The 16,450-nt window shown below is 38.0% G+C and overlaps 3 protein-coding genes and 1 long non-coding RNA gene across 5 annotated transcripts; 1 reads left to right on the forward strand and 3 right to left on the reverse strand.

The window, feature by feature from the left end:
- Window positions 1–1,146: 1,146 nt before the first annotated feature.
- LOC122279135 (chaperonin CPN60-2, mitochondrial) lies at window positions 1,147–6,495 on the reverse strand. The gene is made up of 18 exons (XM_043089512.1): window positions 6,234–6,495; window positions 5,933–5,957; window positions 5,694–5,825; window positions 4,951–5,110; window positions 4,562–4,737; window positions 4,367–4,462; window positions 4,098–4,202; window positions 3,794–3,880; window positions 3,627–3,716; window positions 3,442–3,522; window positions 3,287–3,355; window positions 2,961–3,038; window positions 2,657–2,752; window positions 2,392–2,491; window positions 2,203–2,306; window positions 1,919–2,024; window positions 1,732–1,810; window positions 1,147–1,632 (listed from the first exon to the last, which is right to left on the reverse strand). Exons 1-18 carry the CDS (start codon window positions 6,269–6,271, stop codon window positions 1,527–1,529), a joined length of 1,728 nt encoding a protein of 575 aa, XP_042945446.1. The 5' UTR covers window positions 6,272–6,495; the 3' UTR covers window positions 1,147–1,526.
- Window positions 6,496–7,815: 1,320 nt separating this feature from the next.
- On the forward strand, window positions 7,816–11,647 carry LOC122279171 (NADH dehydrogenase [ubiquinone] 1 alpha subcomplex subunit 13-B). The gene is made up of 3 exons (XM_043089567.1): window positions 7,816–8,173; window positions 11,140–11,211; window positions 11,314–11,647. Exons 1-3 carry the CDS (start codon window positions 7,959–7,961, stop codon window positions 11,456–11,458), a joined length of 432 nt encoding a protein of 143 aa, XP_042945501.1. The 5' UTR covers window positions 7,816–7,958; the 3' UTR covers window positions 11,459–11,647.
- A 434-nt stretch (window positions 11,648–12,081) lies between these two features.
- Window positions 12,082–16,387, reverse strand: LOC122279156. Of its 2 annotated transcripts, XM_043089549.1 has the most exons (5): window positions 15,962–16,387; window positions 13,529–13,633; window positions 13,280–13,336; window positions 12,708–12,742; window positions 12,224–12,611 (listed from the first exon to the last, which is right to left on the reverse strand). In XM_043089549.1, exons 1-5 carry the CDS (start codon window positions 16,274–16,276, stop codon window positions 12,470–12,472), a joined length of 654 nt encoding a protein of 217 aa, XP_042945483.1. In that variant the 5' UTR covers window positions 16,277–16,387; the 3' UTR covers window positions 12,224–12,469. The 2 variants fall into 2 exon arrangements, with proteins under 2 accessions (XP_042945474.1, XP_042945483.1); XM_043089540.1 differs by lacking the exon at window positions 12,708–12,742 and having other exon boundaries at window positions 12,082–12,611; window positions 15,962–16,384.
- On the reverse strand, window positions 14,986–15,955 carry LOC122279176. The gene is made up of 2 exons (XR_006229508.1): window positions 15,565–15,955; window positions 14,986–15,487 (listed from the first exon to the last, which is right to left on the reverse strand). It is a non-coding gene; the product is annotated as an uncharacterized LOC122279176 (long non-coding RNA).
- Window positions 16,388–16,450: the final 63 nt, after the last annotated feature.

A 16,450-nucleotide genomic window follows, 5' to 3' on the forward strand; every position in this document is an offset into this window, starting at 1 on the left:
GACACAGAACTAGATGGGCCTTCATAGGCTACAGGTGTTTCGGCCGAGAGTTGAGCGTTTTTAGTCGTAGATTATGGACTGAGAGCTCCAAGGAACAATAATTATCCTGATTCGTGCAAAACCAGTGCAGTTAGGCCATGCACCTGAAATGGAAGATTATCCGAAAGCTCGGCCTGCAAATTACCGCTTCGTGGAGCTCAGGACCAAGCCAGCAGACTTGAGACCTACGTGCTTTCTCATGGAAGAGCGATCCCACCTGCTTACTTGGATATGCCTAACTCATAATAAGTTGGATTGGTAACCTCTAAGCCTCGCTCGCACAACGAACCCTTCATCAAGCTCCACTACCCCCAATTAAGTTATTAACCAGGAAAACACTAGAGGATCCTCAATATTCCTAAAAAGCCAGTAAACCTTATAGCATCAAGTAGGGGTTTACATAAATTGATAGAAATGGTCGGCAGGTGCTGGGAATTAAAATTGATAGAACCGGCCGCCAAACCAGCTAATAATATATATATATATATATATATATTATGTAAAACGTTGTTTTATTTTACACATACCGTAAAATGAAATGACACAATTTGATTTAATAAACCAAACAACATCGTTTGGAATTAGGGGTGGAATTAACTCTCCTCCCTCTTCTTCTCCCTATCTCATCTCTCTCTCTCTCTCTCTCTCTCTCAGCACAGCTGTGATCTTTGTTTCCTCCGTAAGTTCCTCTTTGTACACCAATGTCTCCTACTTCTCTAATATGATTTCTTAGTTCTCACTAATATGATAATATCTAATATCTCTCCCACAAACGCGTCTATGTTATCATAGATGCATCTCAACTCCACCTTTCGGATCAAAGAATTGTCTGTCAATCCATGGTGTTTGTGAATCTGGAATGATTATGTTCGAGTGCTGAGTTGGAGTAGGTAACCCTGAACGATTTCAAGGCAAACAGTAGGCAATTGCATTCTCTCCATTCTCTCTCTCATCGCAGCACCAACAACATTAGCAAACCGATTGGATTTAAACTAAGATCGATGTCGCCGATTTTCTCCTCCTTCATTGGCCCGTTTCGATCAATTTTATACAAATTTACACATTATCAATTTGGTTTCAATTTTGGACCGAAATTATAGCTATCAATTTTCAACCATAGCATCCAGAAACACATTTCGATTTATGCATTAGGATTGGTTATATACAGAGCAACAAAACTTAGAAACAAATACCCAGCCTAACAAAACTAGTGTTGTAGTATCAACCTTTAGATTTCAAAGTAGACAGCAAAAATTCTAGTTCCGGTACATGGTGATTCCTCAGTGCAGCAACAATCACAGGTTTAATCCTAAGTTACCAAAACTACCTGCAAGGTTCTCTTGGTTACATGGATATACCAAACCATTCAAGATTTAAAACGAAAAACCCCTAATGTTTGCATCAGGTATACATCTTGGAGATATAACAATAAGGCTGTTCGGATGATTGTGCTCCCTGATTACCCTTGCTAACAGCCAACAGGATCCTCAATAATCCATGCCGCCCATGCCACCACCCATAGCCGGAACCTCTTTATCCTCTTTGGGTATTTCGGTTACAATGGCTTCGGTGGTTGTCATCAAAGATGACACACTGTTACATCAGAAGGTAACAATCAAGATTTAACACAATGTCGGTAATAACAAAGCATTACTGGAAACACAAAAACAGAACGATCTTTCAGCAGCATACCTTGCAGCATCAACCAGAGCAGTCCTAATTACTTTCACTGGGTCAATTATGCCAGATTTGACCATATCAACATATTCACCTGGTGATGCAATTGAAAAGCAGAACCAAAAAAATCGTCAAAATGAATATACAATTTTGTGGGGGTAAATGAGAACCTGTGGATAAAGAATTGTGAAGATTGACTGACCTTTGGCTGCGTCATATCCTTTATTTGGGTCACTTTCTTCCAACAACTTACCAACAACAACTGCCCCCTCAACTCCAGCATTAGAAGCAATTGTGTACACAGGTGTCTGCATTATTAACAAATGATAAATACGGTACTAGACACAAATTTTTGTGAACCGTGAATGGGGGAAAAGAAAAGGCTGAGATCTCATTAAACAAAAAAAGAATGTCATTTGTAGGAGATTTTGTTCAAGTAGGTCCAATTCAATTGCCCTAAAATAGGAAAAACTGTAAGAGACAAACCTTGAGTGCATTCTGAATAATCTGAACACCAATCTTCTGATCAAAGTTGGCAGTTTCCAGCTTTTCCAACACTTTTGATGCGTAAAGAAGAGCGACACCACCACCTGCAAACAAAAAACTCGTGTAAGTTCACCTTTGCTGATTCAAATTTTAACCAGATAGCTCCAACGTTACAGAGATGCAATTTACCTGGTACTATACCCTCCTCTACAGCTGCCTTTGTGGCATTTAAGGCATCTGTCACTCTATCCTTCTTCTCACTAACTTCAGCTTCACTAGCTCCTCCAATCTGGGGGGGAAATATCAAGATTTAACCAAGTTTTGCCATCATCATTCCCCAAGAATGTGCAAAAATAAAAAAATAAATGTAAAAACAGCTGGCCAAACCAGCAAGAATTTTGCATTGCTTAGTTGCCAGCAGACAAAATGTTAGGATACATAGTAGTAACCATACCTTCAACACAGCAACACCACCAGAAAGCTTGGCCAATCTCTCTTGTAACTTCTCTTTGTCATAATCAGATGTGCTATTTTCAATTGCTGCCCGGATCTGTTATTAATTTTTTTTTTTTTTTTGATAAATAAATCTGTTATTAAAATTATTGACAAAATCAATCAAGTTGAGATTTAAAATATCTAATTGGGTTTTATTGGTGTACCTTGTATACAAGAGGTTGAAAATTAATCAATTGTCAACAGTTCAAATACCAAGTAATGCCAAAGGGATAGAAGCGCACTGTAGAGATAGCAAGACAAACCTGTTCACATCTTTCCTCAATGGCCTTCTTGTCCCCAGCACCGTCAAGAACAACAGTATCATCTTTCGATATTGTGGCCTAAAAAAAACCAGTAGTCATCTTTTGAAGATCATTACATATGGAATTAGGCATGAAATCTATACCTCAAGGATAGAAAACCTAATCTTCAAATTTGCCAATCAGGATTTTACACATTAAAAGATTACCCCTAAAGAATCCATAGTCAAACCGCTGGGTACAGTGATATTCGAGTGTACCTTTTTTCTATAAGTTCAGCTTAATTGATAATAAAAATGATGTCATCCAGATATGGGGAGTAAGATTACCTTTTTGCAACTTCCAAGCATATCAAGATCCACTTTTTCAAGATTCAAGCCAAGCTCTTCAGTTATCAGCTAAAAATATAAAAGCAGCACACATAAGTGCCATGCAGTATCATAAAACTCAGAAGGTTTAAAAGGATACAGGACAGCAGACTTACTTCTCCTCCAGTAAGAATGGCAAGATCCTGCAGATTGGCTTTCCTATTCTCACCAAAACCAGGGGCTTTGATGGCACAAACCTGTAGCAATTCACAATTGCATCAGATTGGCAAATAAGGGCACCCCCGTATTGAGAGTTAATAAACAAGAAATACTGCCCCTGCCACCATAAAATCAAGCCAACCTTGATTCCAGCACGAAGTTTGTTCAGAATAAGAGTTGCCAAGGCCTCACTTTCCACATCTTCGGAAACAATTAGCAAGGGCCTTTGTCGCTGCACCAAAAAAGTGTGAGAAGACTATTGATAAAATGTGAAATAAACCTATCATTGATCTACCAAAATGTACTCACCTTCAAAGCCAGCTCTAATAATTTGATGACAGCATTTAAACTTGAGATTTTCTTCTCATAAATTAAAATGAGAGGATCTTCTAATTCCTGTCAGAACATAGACATCAAAGTCACTGAAGCAAACCAGAAACAAGTTTTGCTCTTTGTTTTGTTTCTTTATTTAATTAAAAAGGGACTTGGAACACCACTGGTGACTGACATAAGTTGTTTGGACATTCATCCCTCAAGTGAATAGTGAATAGCACCAGTGCTTTCAAGTTATATAGACGAAGCAGTTGTGTCGCGACAAAAGTAATAAACTTACACACATCTGGTTTTTCTGGTTGGTAATGAAGTAAGGGGATATGTAACCCCTATCTAGCTTCATGCCCTCGACAACTTCCAACTCATTATACAATGTTTTCCCATCCTGTAACAGCAAAACATAGTAAGACCTACTTCTTTGGAAACTTCAGAATCAGAAGGGCGAGGAAGGATAAAAACAATCCCCCCACCAGGGCCCCCCAAAAGGCAGGTGATATATATAAAACAGCAAGAAAACCCTATGGATGGATATAAATAAAGAGTTCTTACTTGTATTGTGATCACTCCCTCTTTGCCAACTCTCTCCATAGCCCTAGCAATCAACTCGCCAATTTCTCTCTCTCCATTTGCAGATATTGTCCCAACCTGTTGTATTTGATTGAAATAGAACCTTGGATTTACAACCTTCACAATCTTGAAGCCAAGAATTAAGGTACCCAAGTAACTAGAAAGCATCAAACAGACCTGTGCAATTTCTTCAGATGTGCTGATCATCCGCGCACTGCTTTTCAAATGTGTAACAACAGCATCAACTGCCATGGAAATACCACGTCTTAGGTCCATTGCATTCATCCCAGCCGCAACTGACTTGCACCCTTCGGCAAAAATTGCTCGGGTAAGTACCGTAGCACAGGTGGTCCCTGCACACACATTGAAAAGTCCTCGATGCTCAACTTAATAGTGTGACAGAATTAATTACTCAGCTCAACAGTGAAAAATCCAATTATTCTACGATGCATGGTAAAAATGCAAGCCAAGCCATTCTCAATAACAACCAACACAAATTGCATCACGAAATTATCAATGTAAAATTTTTCAGGTCCATTAAACCAACCAGTGGAAGAAGACCTCACCGTCCCCTGCTTTATCATTGGTGGCATTTGCAACTTGTTTCACAAGACTGGCTCCAACATTTTTTACTTTGTCCTTGAATTCAATGTTCTTTGCAACAGTTACACCATCTTTTGTCACCTTTGGAGCGCCCCAACTTTGTTCAATTACCACATTACGTCCCTTCAACAGCAAAAGACTAACGTCAACAATCATTAACCATATCAACTGATCCAATATTAGTGTGTAGCAATAAGCTGTATTCAAAACGCACTTCAAAGAAGGTTGGATATAAAGAACTTCTAACAACATGCATCTTTAGTTCCTGACTTCCTGGTTAATAGGTAAAAAAGGGCAGAAGATTCAAGAGACAAAATGCAGAAGTGTGTTTTTAAAATCTCTCCAAAATGCCCCTTCCTTTCAGCAAAGTGAGGTGAGATTTTTCTGCTTCATAACCAATAATTCTTTGAGCAATGCATTTTCATGTTTCAGTTCACTGTAAAAGAATTTATATATTTTCATTGCCAAATCCCCACCCCCCCCCCCCCCCCCCCCAAAAAAAATTATTATCATTAAAAAAAAAAAAAAAAACACAATGAGACTAGTCCAAACATACAATAAAATCAGACAGACCGAGGTTAATATAGCGCTCCAATGTGGAACACATAATAAACGATTCATTTTTGGGCCCGAAAAAGATACGAGTTTCACGGCAAAAGCAAGAGATACGAATTAAGAACTGATGTGATAGCTAGTTATGAAGTACCTTAGGACCCATGGTGACTTTGACAGCATCGGCCAGGTCTTCGACACCCTTAAGCATAAGAGCCCTGGCCTCCACCCCGAATTTGATGTCTTTCGCCGCATAGTTCCTGCTCCAACTCAATCTACTACCAACCTAAATCACACGCACACACGACGAAGAAAGGCCAACACAATCAATAACACCGATAATCATACAGGGGTTTTACAGTTTTAAGGAAATCCAGCAACTAGTCCTCTCACCTGCTGGGTACTTTTCGTAGCGACCCTGCAAAACCCCAAAAAGAAAAAAACTAATGAATTCACGTTCTTTTTGTTCCCCTAAAAGATTCGAAACTTATGTTTCAGCGCTGCTTCCAGGAAGCAATATGTTTCATAGGGTCTCAATTCTAAACAGTTAAAAGAATCTCAGATCCCAGAAACTCTCTTCTGCAATCTCTTTTCACACATTTTCTCGGGACCCAAACGGAATAATAGAAAAAGAGAGAAACCCAGATAGGAAAATAGAGAGAGGAAACGGAACGTGAGGGGTATGGGAACGTACCGAACTTTGGAGGCGAGGCCGGTGGAGAAGCGGTACATTATGTGTATGTGAATACAGAAACTGAACAGTAGCAAAGTCCCCCAGAAAGAGAGTTTGAGAATGGGAGTGATTGGGGTAGAGAACTGATGATTTTAAAAGGAAACGAAGGGTCTAGAAGCGGTAGCAAGCAGCTTCTAGGGTTTAAGGGGTTTTTCTACTTTTTTTTCCTGTGTTTTATGGTAGAAGTGGGATGAATTTTACCACCATTAACTTAACGTGGTTTAAGGATTCTCGACGACTTTCTAAACCCTTTATTTCACTGTACCCCAATAAATAAATAAATAAAATATAAATACCGATACAGCTTCTGCATGGATCATCATCAACATTATTCAGCAGAGCATCCTCAAAACCCCTGGATTTTTTGTTTTGTTTTTGCCAATAATAAAACAATGCACTCTATAACATCTTGTTCAGTTCAATTTTTCCATCATGTCAAACACATGCAGAGCGCAATGAGCACCAAATGTCCGACTCATAACTTAGTTCCAAAGCCTTTTCAAGTAGGAAAATGATTTACGCAATATTTTTCACAATACTTTATATAATTATGTTTTAAATGAGAGGTATTTTTATAAAATAACTTATAAAAATAACATCATTTTATAAAAATACCCTTATCTTACAATATTATTATGAAATATCTTGTAAAAATATGTTATGTGTGTATCATTACTTTTGTACGAACATAGCATGTGTGTGCATGGCAATAACGATAATATGGTTGGGAAAATAAGAGGATTTTTTTATTTTTTGTATAAATAAAACGAAATTTTATTAAAACAAGTAAATAGGCATGGCCTTAGTGAGAAAATTATAATTTGCACACTAAGTTATAATCTTGTTCGGATTACATCTTGAGATTTTGTTTGTTTATACATATGAGATGAAAATTAAAAATTGAATAAAATATTATTAAAATATAAATTTTAATATGATTTTTATTTTAAAATTTGAAAATTTTGATTTTTTTATTATATTTCATGTGAGAATTTAGAAAAATTATAATGATTAGATGAAATGAAATGAGATGGTTTACATTAATATTTGAGGTGAATTGAAAATATTTAATGTGTTTTTGACCAAATTGTTATTTTTTTGGAGCACATGCATTATGAAGTAAATAGTAATTTATGAATGCAAATTGATAAGGTGTACGAACAATCGTTTTTTTATAAAAGATTGGAAGGCAAATTTGACATAGATTGTATAGGATAAATGATAGTTATAGTAGTAATTGTGTAAGTATTGTATAATTATTTTTAAAAAAACAAATAAATATAAAATTTACATGAAAAAATTAATTTTTTAATAATAAATTTCATTATTTTTTAAAACGATTATATAACATTGTATATTTCAGAACTGTATATAACATTACTCATTATATAACAAAAAATACTTCAAACACAAAGCAATTACATAAAATATACATATAATTATTTATCTCATTTAATCCAATATAGAGATCAGTACAAATTTTAACTTTTGTATATGTTTTTTTAAACCAAAAAAAAAAAATAGACAAAAAAATAGAAATTAGTTATAGGTTTTGCTTTTAATTTCCTCTTCTTCTCCGGAGCCTGATCCCCAAACACACCATGTCACCAACTCTTTAAGCTCCTGCACTTCCGTATTCCTGTTCAACCAAATTCCAACAGGGACAGTGAGAGATAGAGACCAAAGATGACGGAGGCAGCGATAAGGAAGAAGCCTGGGATGGCGAGCGTGAAGGACATGCCGATCCTCCAAGACGGGCCGCCTCCGGGTGGGTTCCCACCTGTCCGATACGCCCGTCGGATACCCAACAAGGGCCCCAGCGCCGTGGCCATTTTCTTCGCCGCTTTCGGTGCATTCTCCTGGGGCATGTACCAGGTCGGCAAGGGAAACAAGATCCGTAGGTGAGAGCTTCTCAACAATCATCTCAGCTTCTTCAATGTCAATGCCACCAAGTTGATTGTTTTCCCTTTTTAGTATTTCTATTTAGTCTGTTTAATGGTTCGGTTAATTGCGTTTTGGTTATTTCGTGAAAAAAGTCGATTGGGTTTGCGGAGTTGGTAGTTATTGACGGATGGATCCCTTTTGGTAGATATTTTATTTAGTATTCGTGATTAAGGATTTCTGGTTTGTGGTAGTTCTTTGATACGAGCTTAAGAAATGAGGTGGGTCTGATGGGTTTTTCTGTTTTGGCTTGACATCTTTTGCAATTCTTGGAGGATTATAACTTTATTAATATTATTTTTCAATTGAAGTTAGCTATCTATCTGGTGTGAGCTTTGGTGTGTGGTGGTTTTGGTGAAGAATTAAATGTGATTGTAATTAGCAATGTGGCGTGGAATCATTCAAATGAGGGAGCTGACTATTCCCTTTGTCGAAATAGCCGACTTTGATTTGGAATATCAATTTAGTCGATAGTTTGCTATTGGCAATGCTTTCTTGTCAGTGAGGTTGAAAATTATAAGTGGTTGTACATATTTTGTATTATAATAGTAATAAATCCGCTGAATCTGAGTGAAGTGGTCTGATCTTGTGTGGATGATGCGAATAGAGAATTAGGCTTTTGAGGGAAAATATATTAATTGTGTATTTGAGTAAATTGTATGTGTTATATCAAGAAAAAAGTTTATAGTTTTCATGTGCAAGAGAAGGTGATTGAGGAATTTATGGTTCAAAAGAAGGGATCAGATATGGTAGTTTTATTGTAAGTTTTGTGGCTATAAACTGGATAAAGGATGAGAAAATAAACTGGAATGCAGCTTCAGTATGATGGCTCAGGGTATTGGAGAATGCAGCTTCAGTCCAGTTAGTAACTTGAACTCCTCAGATCTGATGAAGCTGCTTTCTCCAATGGCTTCAACTTCGGTTATTACTTCTAAGAAAACTACTATTTTTTTTTTTTTTTTATATTCTTTTATGACGGGGGAACCATCCCACAGAAAAGCCCTTAGGACTCGCCCATGGAACCTAAACCCCTGGGGAGACTAGCACAACAATCCACCGCCATGGCCTCGCACTTAAATCACAGTTTGATCCCAGGGGAAATCGAACCTGTGGCATGGGGCTCATGCACAAGTTCACCCTTACCACTTACTTGATCCATCTCTCTAATAGAAGGAAGCATATGGAGCTCTCCATCTCAACAAGGTATAAGCAAATAGCCTGTCATTGTTATATACTTAAACAATGTCCCAATTGTGGGGATTGTGGCTATTGCTAGTTGCAAGAATTAATTGTATATATAAAATAGGTGATCATGGTTTCCTAACATTTGGTGTGCTTCTAACTTTTTTTGTAGAGAGGAAGAAGTTGTAATGACCCGATCCATTATTATTAGAGATGAGATATGGATAATTTTATTGGGCCTAAATTAGGTTTAATAGGCCATATTGGATAAGCCCACAAGTTATCAATTAATTGAGGTTGTCTAGGAATTTTAATTAGGCTCATAGGCCCAAAAGTTTATTTTGGTGGATTGCATAATTTTATTGGGCCAATAATTGAATTTAAAGCCCGTTTGGTATTTATGGACCAAGTAGATTCTATTTAATTGGAATTAAACGCAAGAATCTATTTATAAGGCCAAAGATATTTATTGGACGTGTTTTACTTATATAAAAAAATATTTATTGGACGAGTTAGACTTATTTTAGAATTTAAGATTGCCATTAGAGTTTTTCCCATTTTAAAATCATTACTGATTGAGGTCCTCTACATAGTCTCAGTCACTCCCAGTCCTAGGTTAAATGAACAGTTTAAGTGTGTTTTCAAAATTCAATGACTCTTAGCCGTTGATCACTACCAAGTCCACCTTGAAATGCACTACCCAATTTCGCATGGAACCCCCCATCTCTTAAAATCCCAACCCACTGACCAAGTCAATTTTACATGTTTAATTCATCCCCAGATTCCCTCTCTCAATCCCACAACTACCGTATTATCCGTTAGCCAACTGAGCACAAATTCATCAGAGTTTTCGTTGTACACAATTTCATCCGTTAGCCAATCAGCTTTTCTCTTGTACAGTTTAAACATGAGAACTCACCACGTATGTCACCCTTCCTCTCGACTCTATGATCATGACCAACTCTTCATCCTATGGAAGTCAACGATTGACTACGAGTTGGAACACTTTGAAAGATTCCCTCCTGTCTATATATATCCTCTTCCTCTGCAATTTCAAAACACAACAACCCACTCTCACAGCACCGTAGCATTCCCTTCCTCAAACCGAGATTTCAAAAATGATGTTCTTAAACCTTGGGGGAGCGGGGTGTTACACATACGCATTCTTATTGGCCTATGCATAGAGTCCTAGAGTTCCAACTACTTTTAAGACATAAGAAACAATGATAAATGAATAGAATAGATTTGCTTTATTGAACCCTAGGAATGCATATATCTAACGGTATGCCATCTATGATGACAATTGCGATTGTTGTAATCCGTAAAATCTGTCTTTTAATTCATCCACCAGAATTATGTTTCTAAATACAATTCCCATTACAAGAATTTCAGTTTATTGATCCATTTAGTTTTGTGAGTATATAGATACACTCGCGCATACATACATACAAACATTCATATTGGGACGAGGTTTGGGTTGCAAAAATGAAACTTTTGTTGCTGAGCTTACCGAAATTCTGAGGGGCCAAGACTCTTTTCCATGACATTTCCTAAAAAATGACCTATTTTATGCATAGGAAAATAATAAATTTACAACTATTTTATAATTCTATTTGAATAGTTATGTAAAAGTGAAATTATTTTTAACGAAGCCATACAATTACATTGGTTGATTCCAATATAAGTTGTAAAAGAGTTGTTGGTGTATTATTACTCACATGCGTATAATATTTTCATTTTGCAGGGCGCTTAAGGAAGAGAAATATGCTGCCCGAAGAGCAATACTTCCTGTTCTTCAAGCTGAAGAAGACGAAAGGTAAACAAGGAACATATTAGACAGTCCTCTTCCATCAGCCATAACATATAAATAACCCCCTAATTTCAGAATACTTAAATCTCCGTTGTCTGCCATCTGTAGATTTGTCTCAGAGTGGAAGAAGTATCTTGAGTACGAGGCTGAAGTAATGAAGGACGTGCCCGGTTGGAAAGTTGGTGCAAATGTATACAACTCTGGAAAATGGGTGCCTCCAGCAACTGGTGAACTCCGACCTGATGTCTGGTGATATCCTCTTCTGACTGCAGTTATTTTTGTGCTTGATGTTTAATCGTCAAGAGTTGGTTCTTTTCTATTCAAGAATTTTCTTATGTTGCTCATTGTCGGCTCTGGTGAAATAAAAATGTATTTGGAACTTTGTTTTACATGCAATCGCATACGACAGTTAATGTTAATTATTATCACATGTTGCTGTCTACACTTTATCTGTACTTATCTGTCTACACTTTGCCTTAAAATCAGGACTACAACGAGTAATGGAGAAGTGTCATCTTAATATGCCATTATTGTGAAAATTAAACTCGACATGTTTCAGTGCTGCAGTGGTGGGACTATGAATAAACTACCAGCTAAATATAATAATACTTAAGTGGTAAATATGCAGAAATTAACTAAGTGGTAAAGCTGGAATGGAAAATCACATTGACCATTAACTTAATGTCAACATCACGGTGACGTTGGAGATGGCATGGTGACGCTGGAAAATCTGTTGAACTTTTTAGTGGACGTAAGACAGATCCTAGACACGGTCGATGGAAGTTTGCCTGTGGTTTTGGTTTATTGCCAACTTTGGCGGTGAGGAAAGTAGCAACAAAGCAGGCCGAAACACAGAGACTTGGAAAAACATATTCATAATAAAAACACGTAAGTATATTGAGGAAAACCAAGCAAGACAAATTTACCTTGTTATTATAGGCTAAGCTTATTCGCTCTGTACAAACAAACTACATACTCGATATGTCCATAACTTGGACCATGTAACACAACACTGATATATCTGGAAAACCCTAAAGCTTTATTTACAAGTGTTGAAAAAAAAATAGTAGTAGTAGTTACATAACACCATATTGTGGCCCAGTCCCACCTTCTTTGTCAGCATCGGGGATGCTGGCGTAAGAATACAGGTGGTTAGACAATTCCCAGCTCCAGTCATGCTTCCTAGACACAGACATTCGTGGCCATCGGTTTATCCTCACATAGTGCTCCCTGATTTTGCCTTCGCCGACAATGCTAGTGACAGTCAAGTAACAGCATTCATGACCGCCCCATACTTTGTCATCAGGATCTGCACTTTGGCTCCCATCTGGATGAAAGTAGCGGCGCATGGGTGGGCCTGTACCCTTCCAGTAAGGATCAAGATTTCGCCAATATTCTGGAGCCTCCTGAGGAACAAAAAATATTTGTCAGATTAATTGGTCAATTCGTCTAGTCTAAACAGTAGTAATTGGTCTCGTGCAAACTATAAAAGCGCTACTCACAGGTGACAAACATGAGATTTATGAGCTGGCCAAGGCTGGAGAATACCAGAGTTTGAGAATTAGTGGGGAGAATACTATGGAAACGAAACAAAATGAAACCAACGGTAAACCAGAAAATCTGGCACCAAGGATATGATAAGGGTATGCATGAAAATGTGTACGCTACAGTGTTTGTTCTAACTACTTAAGGAGTCGACGAAGGTAATGCGAACATAGAAACATGTTCTTTGCTCTTTCAATATCATTTGAGAAATTTGACAATGTTTGAAATTAATGGAATATCCAGCAATACATGCAAATGTTTGAATACAAAATTCATGTTTATGCTCTAGGGAAAAAAAAAAAAAATCATTACTGTTTACTTCTTAGCATACACTTTAACTTCACAAATAGTAAATTAACCTACAAAAACCATACTTCGATATTTTCCACATTAGACCTTGAAATTATCTGACATGCTATAGTGAGACTTATGGCATATAGATCATAACTGCAGCACGCCCTTGATTATAAGTTACTATGTCAATAGCCAGACTAAATACATAATATGCCGTAATGCAAATATTACATACCTTGTTAAAATGGAACTCCCAAACATGATCACACAAATCATCCTTCATGATGCGGTTCTGACAACAAAGGAACAGGTCAGTCACATGACCCTTAAATATAAGGGACTATAAATATGAACAGGTGCATACTGCAGCTATGTCATGTCAGTGTGCATGTGAATTTAAATGCATTTGTGTGTGTGTGTGTGTGTGTGTGTGAGAGAGAGAGAGAGAGAGAGAGAGAGAGAGAGAGGAGAAGAAGATAGTTACACGCTTGCCATCCATGACAGCTAATGAATAAGCAACCAGTTTGGACAATCCCCGGATTTGGGTCAGGCGAGGTATGTGTGCTTTCCCAAGCCACAGTTCCTCCAACTGAAAAAGAAGAGCGTGTGTGATTTAAGTTGATCACATTACTTGAGTCTGTGATTACAATATGAACTTAAGTTGCTTCATTCAACCAACATATCATTACAAGTAAATAATATCTTTTAAGAATGTGCTTGCAGGTTGGGGCGGGGAAAAAAAGAAGAAGAAGAGAAAAACAACAGAAAATTACACTTGGTATTGAAAAGAAAAAAGAATAAAAACTACACTGTTTTAGGCTAATAACCCATGAAAGAGAGTATGAAAACTTTCATGATGGGTTGAATTGAAAAACTAATGAAGCAAATTTTAGGCCTTGCCTGATGAACCACAAGGGTGCACTGAATTGCCTTGTAAACTAAGAAATACATACAGTAAGGAAGGAAAATTGGAGTAGCCAAGCCACAGGAATGAAGTAGCAAGGGAGGCCCCTTTCTATCCATCTACCTTGAAAAGAAAATTGATGGATGGAATGGCATGGCATTGTAGGAGGTGATCGGATTCGAACTGACAAAAAGAAGTTTGGCAAACTCATCCCTTAGCCACTTGGCTATGGTTCCTATCAATTACATATAGTATAAAGTACAACCATTGGAATTGCTTGGTATTCCTGTCGATGGTAGCTTTGATAATCTGTGGTATTCGTCTAGTTCATGATATTAAGTCAGCACTAGGAAATTTAACATGAATGGTTGTGGACCAAGTCAGGCAAGCTAGGAAAAGAAGCATGTAGCAACATGCAGTGCTAGCCAACCAAATTAGCCTTGTGCTTTGACAGCAAGTGCCGATCCTTGATGCAGTTTCCTTTTTTCTTTTTTTCTTTTTAAATTACATAATTACCCAAAAGAAATACATAAGCTTCTATGTGAAAGAAACACAGAGCATGCACCATTCAGCACAATCAGCAAATGATAGCCTAAATCTAAAAAAGATGAAAATCATAATGTACTGACAAAACGTGCATCACCAACAGAAATCCTACTGGTCGTTTATCCTCGAAGGTAATATTTTCAATCAATTGCAGTCGCAACCTTTCCACACCCCCCAGAACTAACTCTTTTGGTCTTCCTCTAGTACTTGAACTTCCCTGAATCCTGATTACTCCCTGCCCAGGCCATAAGAGCCTAAAACCAGACTGCCCAAAAGTTCAGTGAGGATAAGCAGGCTTGACCTGCCCATGTCCAGCACCATCCCACCAGCTTGCTGTTTAAGATCAACTACGCACTTAAAATATAAATACCAGCCATCAAAATAAAAATTAGACAATAAGTTCAGTTCCAAATTAGTGGATGCTGTCAAGGCAGTGGCGATGCCATATAAAAGGTGGTGGAACACCTTTAAATAGGGAGAAACGATGTTCAAACGCATGCCAACCTCCAAAATTCAAATTAATAGCTTATTTTCAATGTCGTTCTTGGGGAAACAGAAAACACTAAAACATATATGAGATGAGAACCTCAACTGGGGTTTGAGAATTTGACATTAATACAGAAAAATGAAATCCGTTGTGAAACAGAGCACCGCAACTCTTTATGACGTGCAACCTCACCAAATCATGGCCTTTGGAACCAACGCAGTAAACCCCCGATACATAACCCCAGCCACCAAGCTGTTTATCGGAATGCTGAATTGTACCCAATTCGACTTATCCAAGCCCGCCCTTTAACCACCGGTGCACCCTAATGGGCGAAACGGAGAACAACAAATAACAGCCACTGAAACGCCCATCCAGTATGATTCAAATCATAGAAGGATGGAAACCTCAGCTTTCTTCACACCTGAACTAAAAAAGAAACTCCAATCCTGAAGTGTGGGTAGGACAGAAATCCATTATGGAAGCAACGTAAGACACGGATGATCAACCTCGGAAAACCACAATTGAGCAAAACCCTACTGCGCACGAACCCATATTCTTCCAACGTAAGACACGGATGATCAACCTCGGAAAACCACAATTGAGCAAAACCCTACTGCGCACGAACCCATATTTAACAAGATATCAAACCCTATCATCAAAATTTCATCTTCTAGATACGGTACTCAATTGGGCAGAAAAAAATAACCCGATCAGAAACAAATCGAGCCCACAAAAGGAATACAAGCCAATTCTCAAATTCAAACGAACCAAAATGAACCAAAAAAGAAAAATCAAAGGCCAATCATCAAAACCTCGTTTTCTATTTCAAATAGCCAACTGGGTACACAGAACCGAACAAATTAACAACAAACCAAACAAAGAAAAGAAACTCAACCCAATTCCCAAATTTGTAACAACAAAACCTGAAAAAATGCCCTAAAACCCAAGCTTGAACCGAGACAAATTAAAAGGGCACGGACCTTGGGGCCCCAGATGCGATCACTGGACGCGACCCCGTGCCAGCCACGGGAGACGAGGAGAGACAGTGCCACGCTGCGTGCGTCGAGGTTACTCAGTATCATCAACATTATGTCCGTACCGAAAACCTCCAATGGGTCCCTTCGCAGAACCCCTTCTTCTTCTTTCTTCTTTTTTTCAACAAATTCGACGGTTACACCATCTCGCTTCCTCCTCTTCCTCTTTCTATGCCTCTCCATTTCCTCCCCCACGAAATCATACTTCTGACGGGATTCCGGTGCCTTCGTCTGCTTTTCCTGCAGTTCGGCCTGTGCCATCGAAGAGAAGTGAGACGAAGAGAGAGGAAGTGGGATACAAAAGAGAAGAGAGTTCAGTGTGTTGAGTCGGTGTCGTGCGAGAGAGGACAAGAAGAGGTGTGGACAGATATATTGTACCGTGAATCTTTCTCAGGAACGTGGGAATTGGTGACCTTTTGGATTATTTGCACCGAC

The sequence above is a fragment of the Carya illinoinensis genome, chromosome 1 (genome assembly GCF_018687715.1).
Source record: "Carya illinoinensis cultivar Pawnee chromosome 1, C.illinoinensisPawnee_v1, whole genome shotgun sequence".
Taxonomy (NCBI): domain Eukaryota; kingdom Viridiplantae; phylum Streptophyta; class Magnoliopsida; order Fagales; family Juglandaceae; genus Carya; species Carya illinoinensis.

What these genes read in the sequence shown, in the direction of transcription:
- LOC122279156 (XM_043089540.1), bottom strand. Translation starts at nt 16,276, where the DNA reads ATGGCACAGGCCGAACTGCAGGAAAAGCAGACGAAGGCACCGGAATCC. An exon ending in ATCGCATCTGGGGCCCCAAG is followed by an intron (nt 13,634 to 15,961) that starts GTCCGTGCCCTT and finishes CTTCTTTTTCAG; the next exon opens with TTGGAGGAACTGTGGCTTGG. An exon ending in GGGAGTTCCATTTTAACAAG is followed by an intron (nt 12,612 to 13,279) that starts GTATGTAATATT and finishes TTTGTTCCTCAG; the next exon opens with GAGGCTCCAGAATATTGGCG.
- LOC122279135 (XM_043089512.1), bottom strand. Translation starts at nt 6,271, where the DNA reads ATGTACCGCTTCTCCACCGGCCTCGCCTCCAAAGTTCG. An exon ending in CATCTGAAGAAATTGCACAG is followed by an intron (nt 4,463 to 4,561) that starts GTCTGTTTGATG and finishes CAAATACAACAG; the next exon opens with GTTGGGACAATATCTGCAAA. An exon ending in TTATTCAGAATGCACTCAAG is followed by an intron (nt 2,025 to 2,202) that starts GTTTGTCTCTTA and finishes TTAATAATGCAG; the next exon opens with ACACCTGTGTACACAATTGC.
- LOC122279171 (XM_043089567.1), top strand. Translation starts at nt 7,959, where the DNA reads ATGACGGAGGCAGCGATAAGGAAGAAGCCTGGGATGGCGAGCGTGAAG. An exon ending in AAGGGAAACAAGATCCGTAG is followed by an intron (nt 8,174 to 11,139) that starts GTGAGAGCTTCT and finishes TTCATTTTGCAG; the next exon opens with GGCGCTTAAGGAAGAGAAAT. An exon ending in CAAGCTGAAGAAGACGAAAG is followed by an intron (nt 11,212 to 11,313) that starts GTAAACAAGGAA and finishes TGCCATCTGTAG; the next exon opens with ATTTGTCTCAGAGTGGAAGA.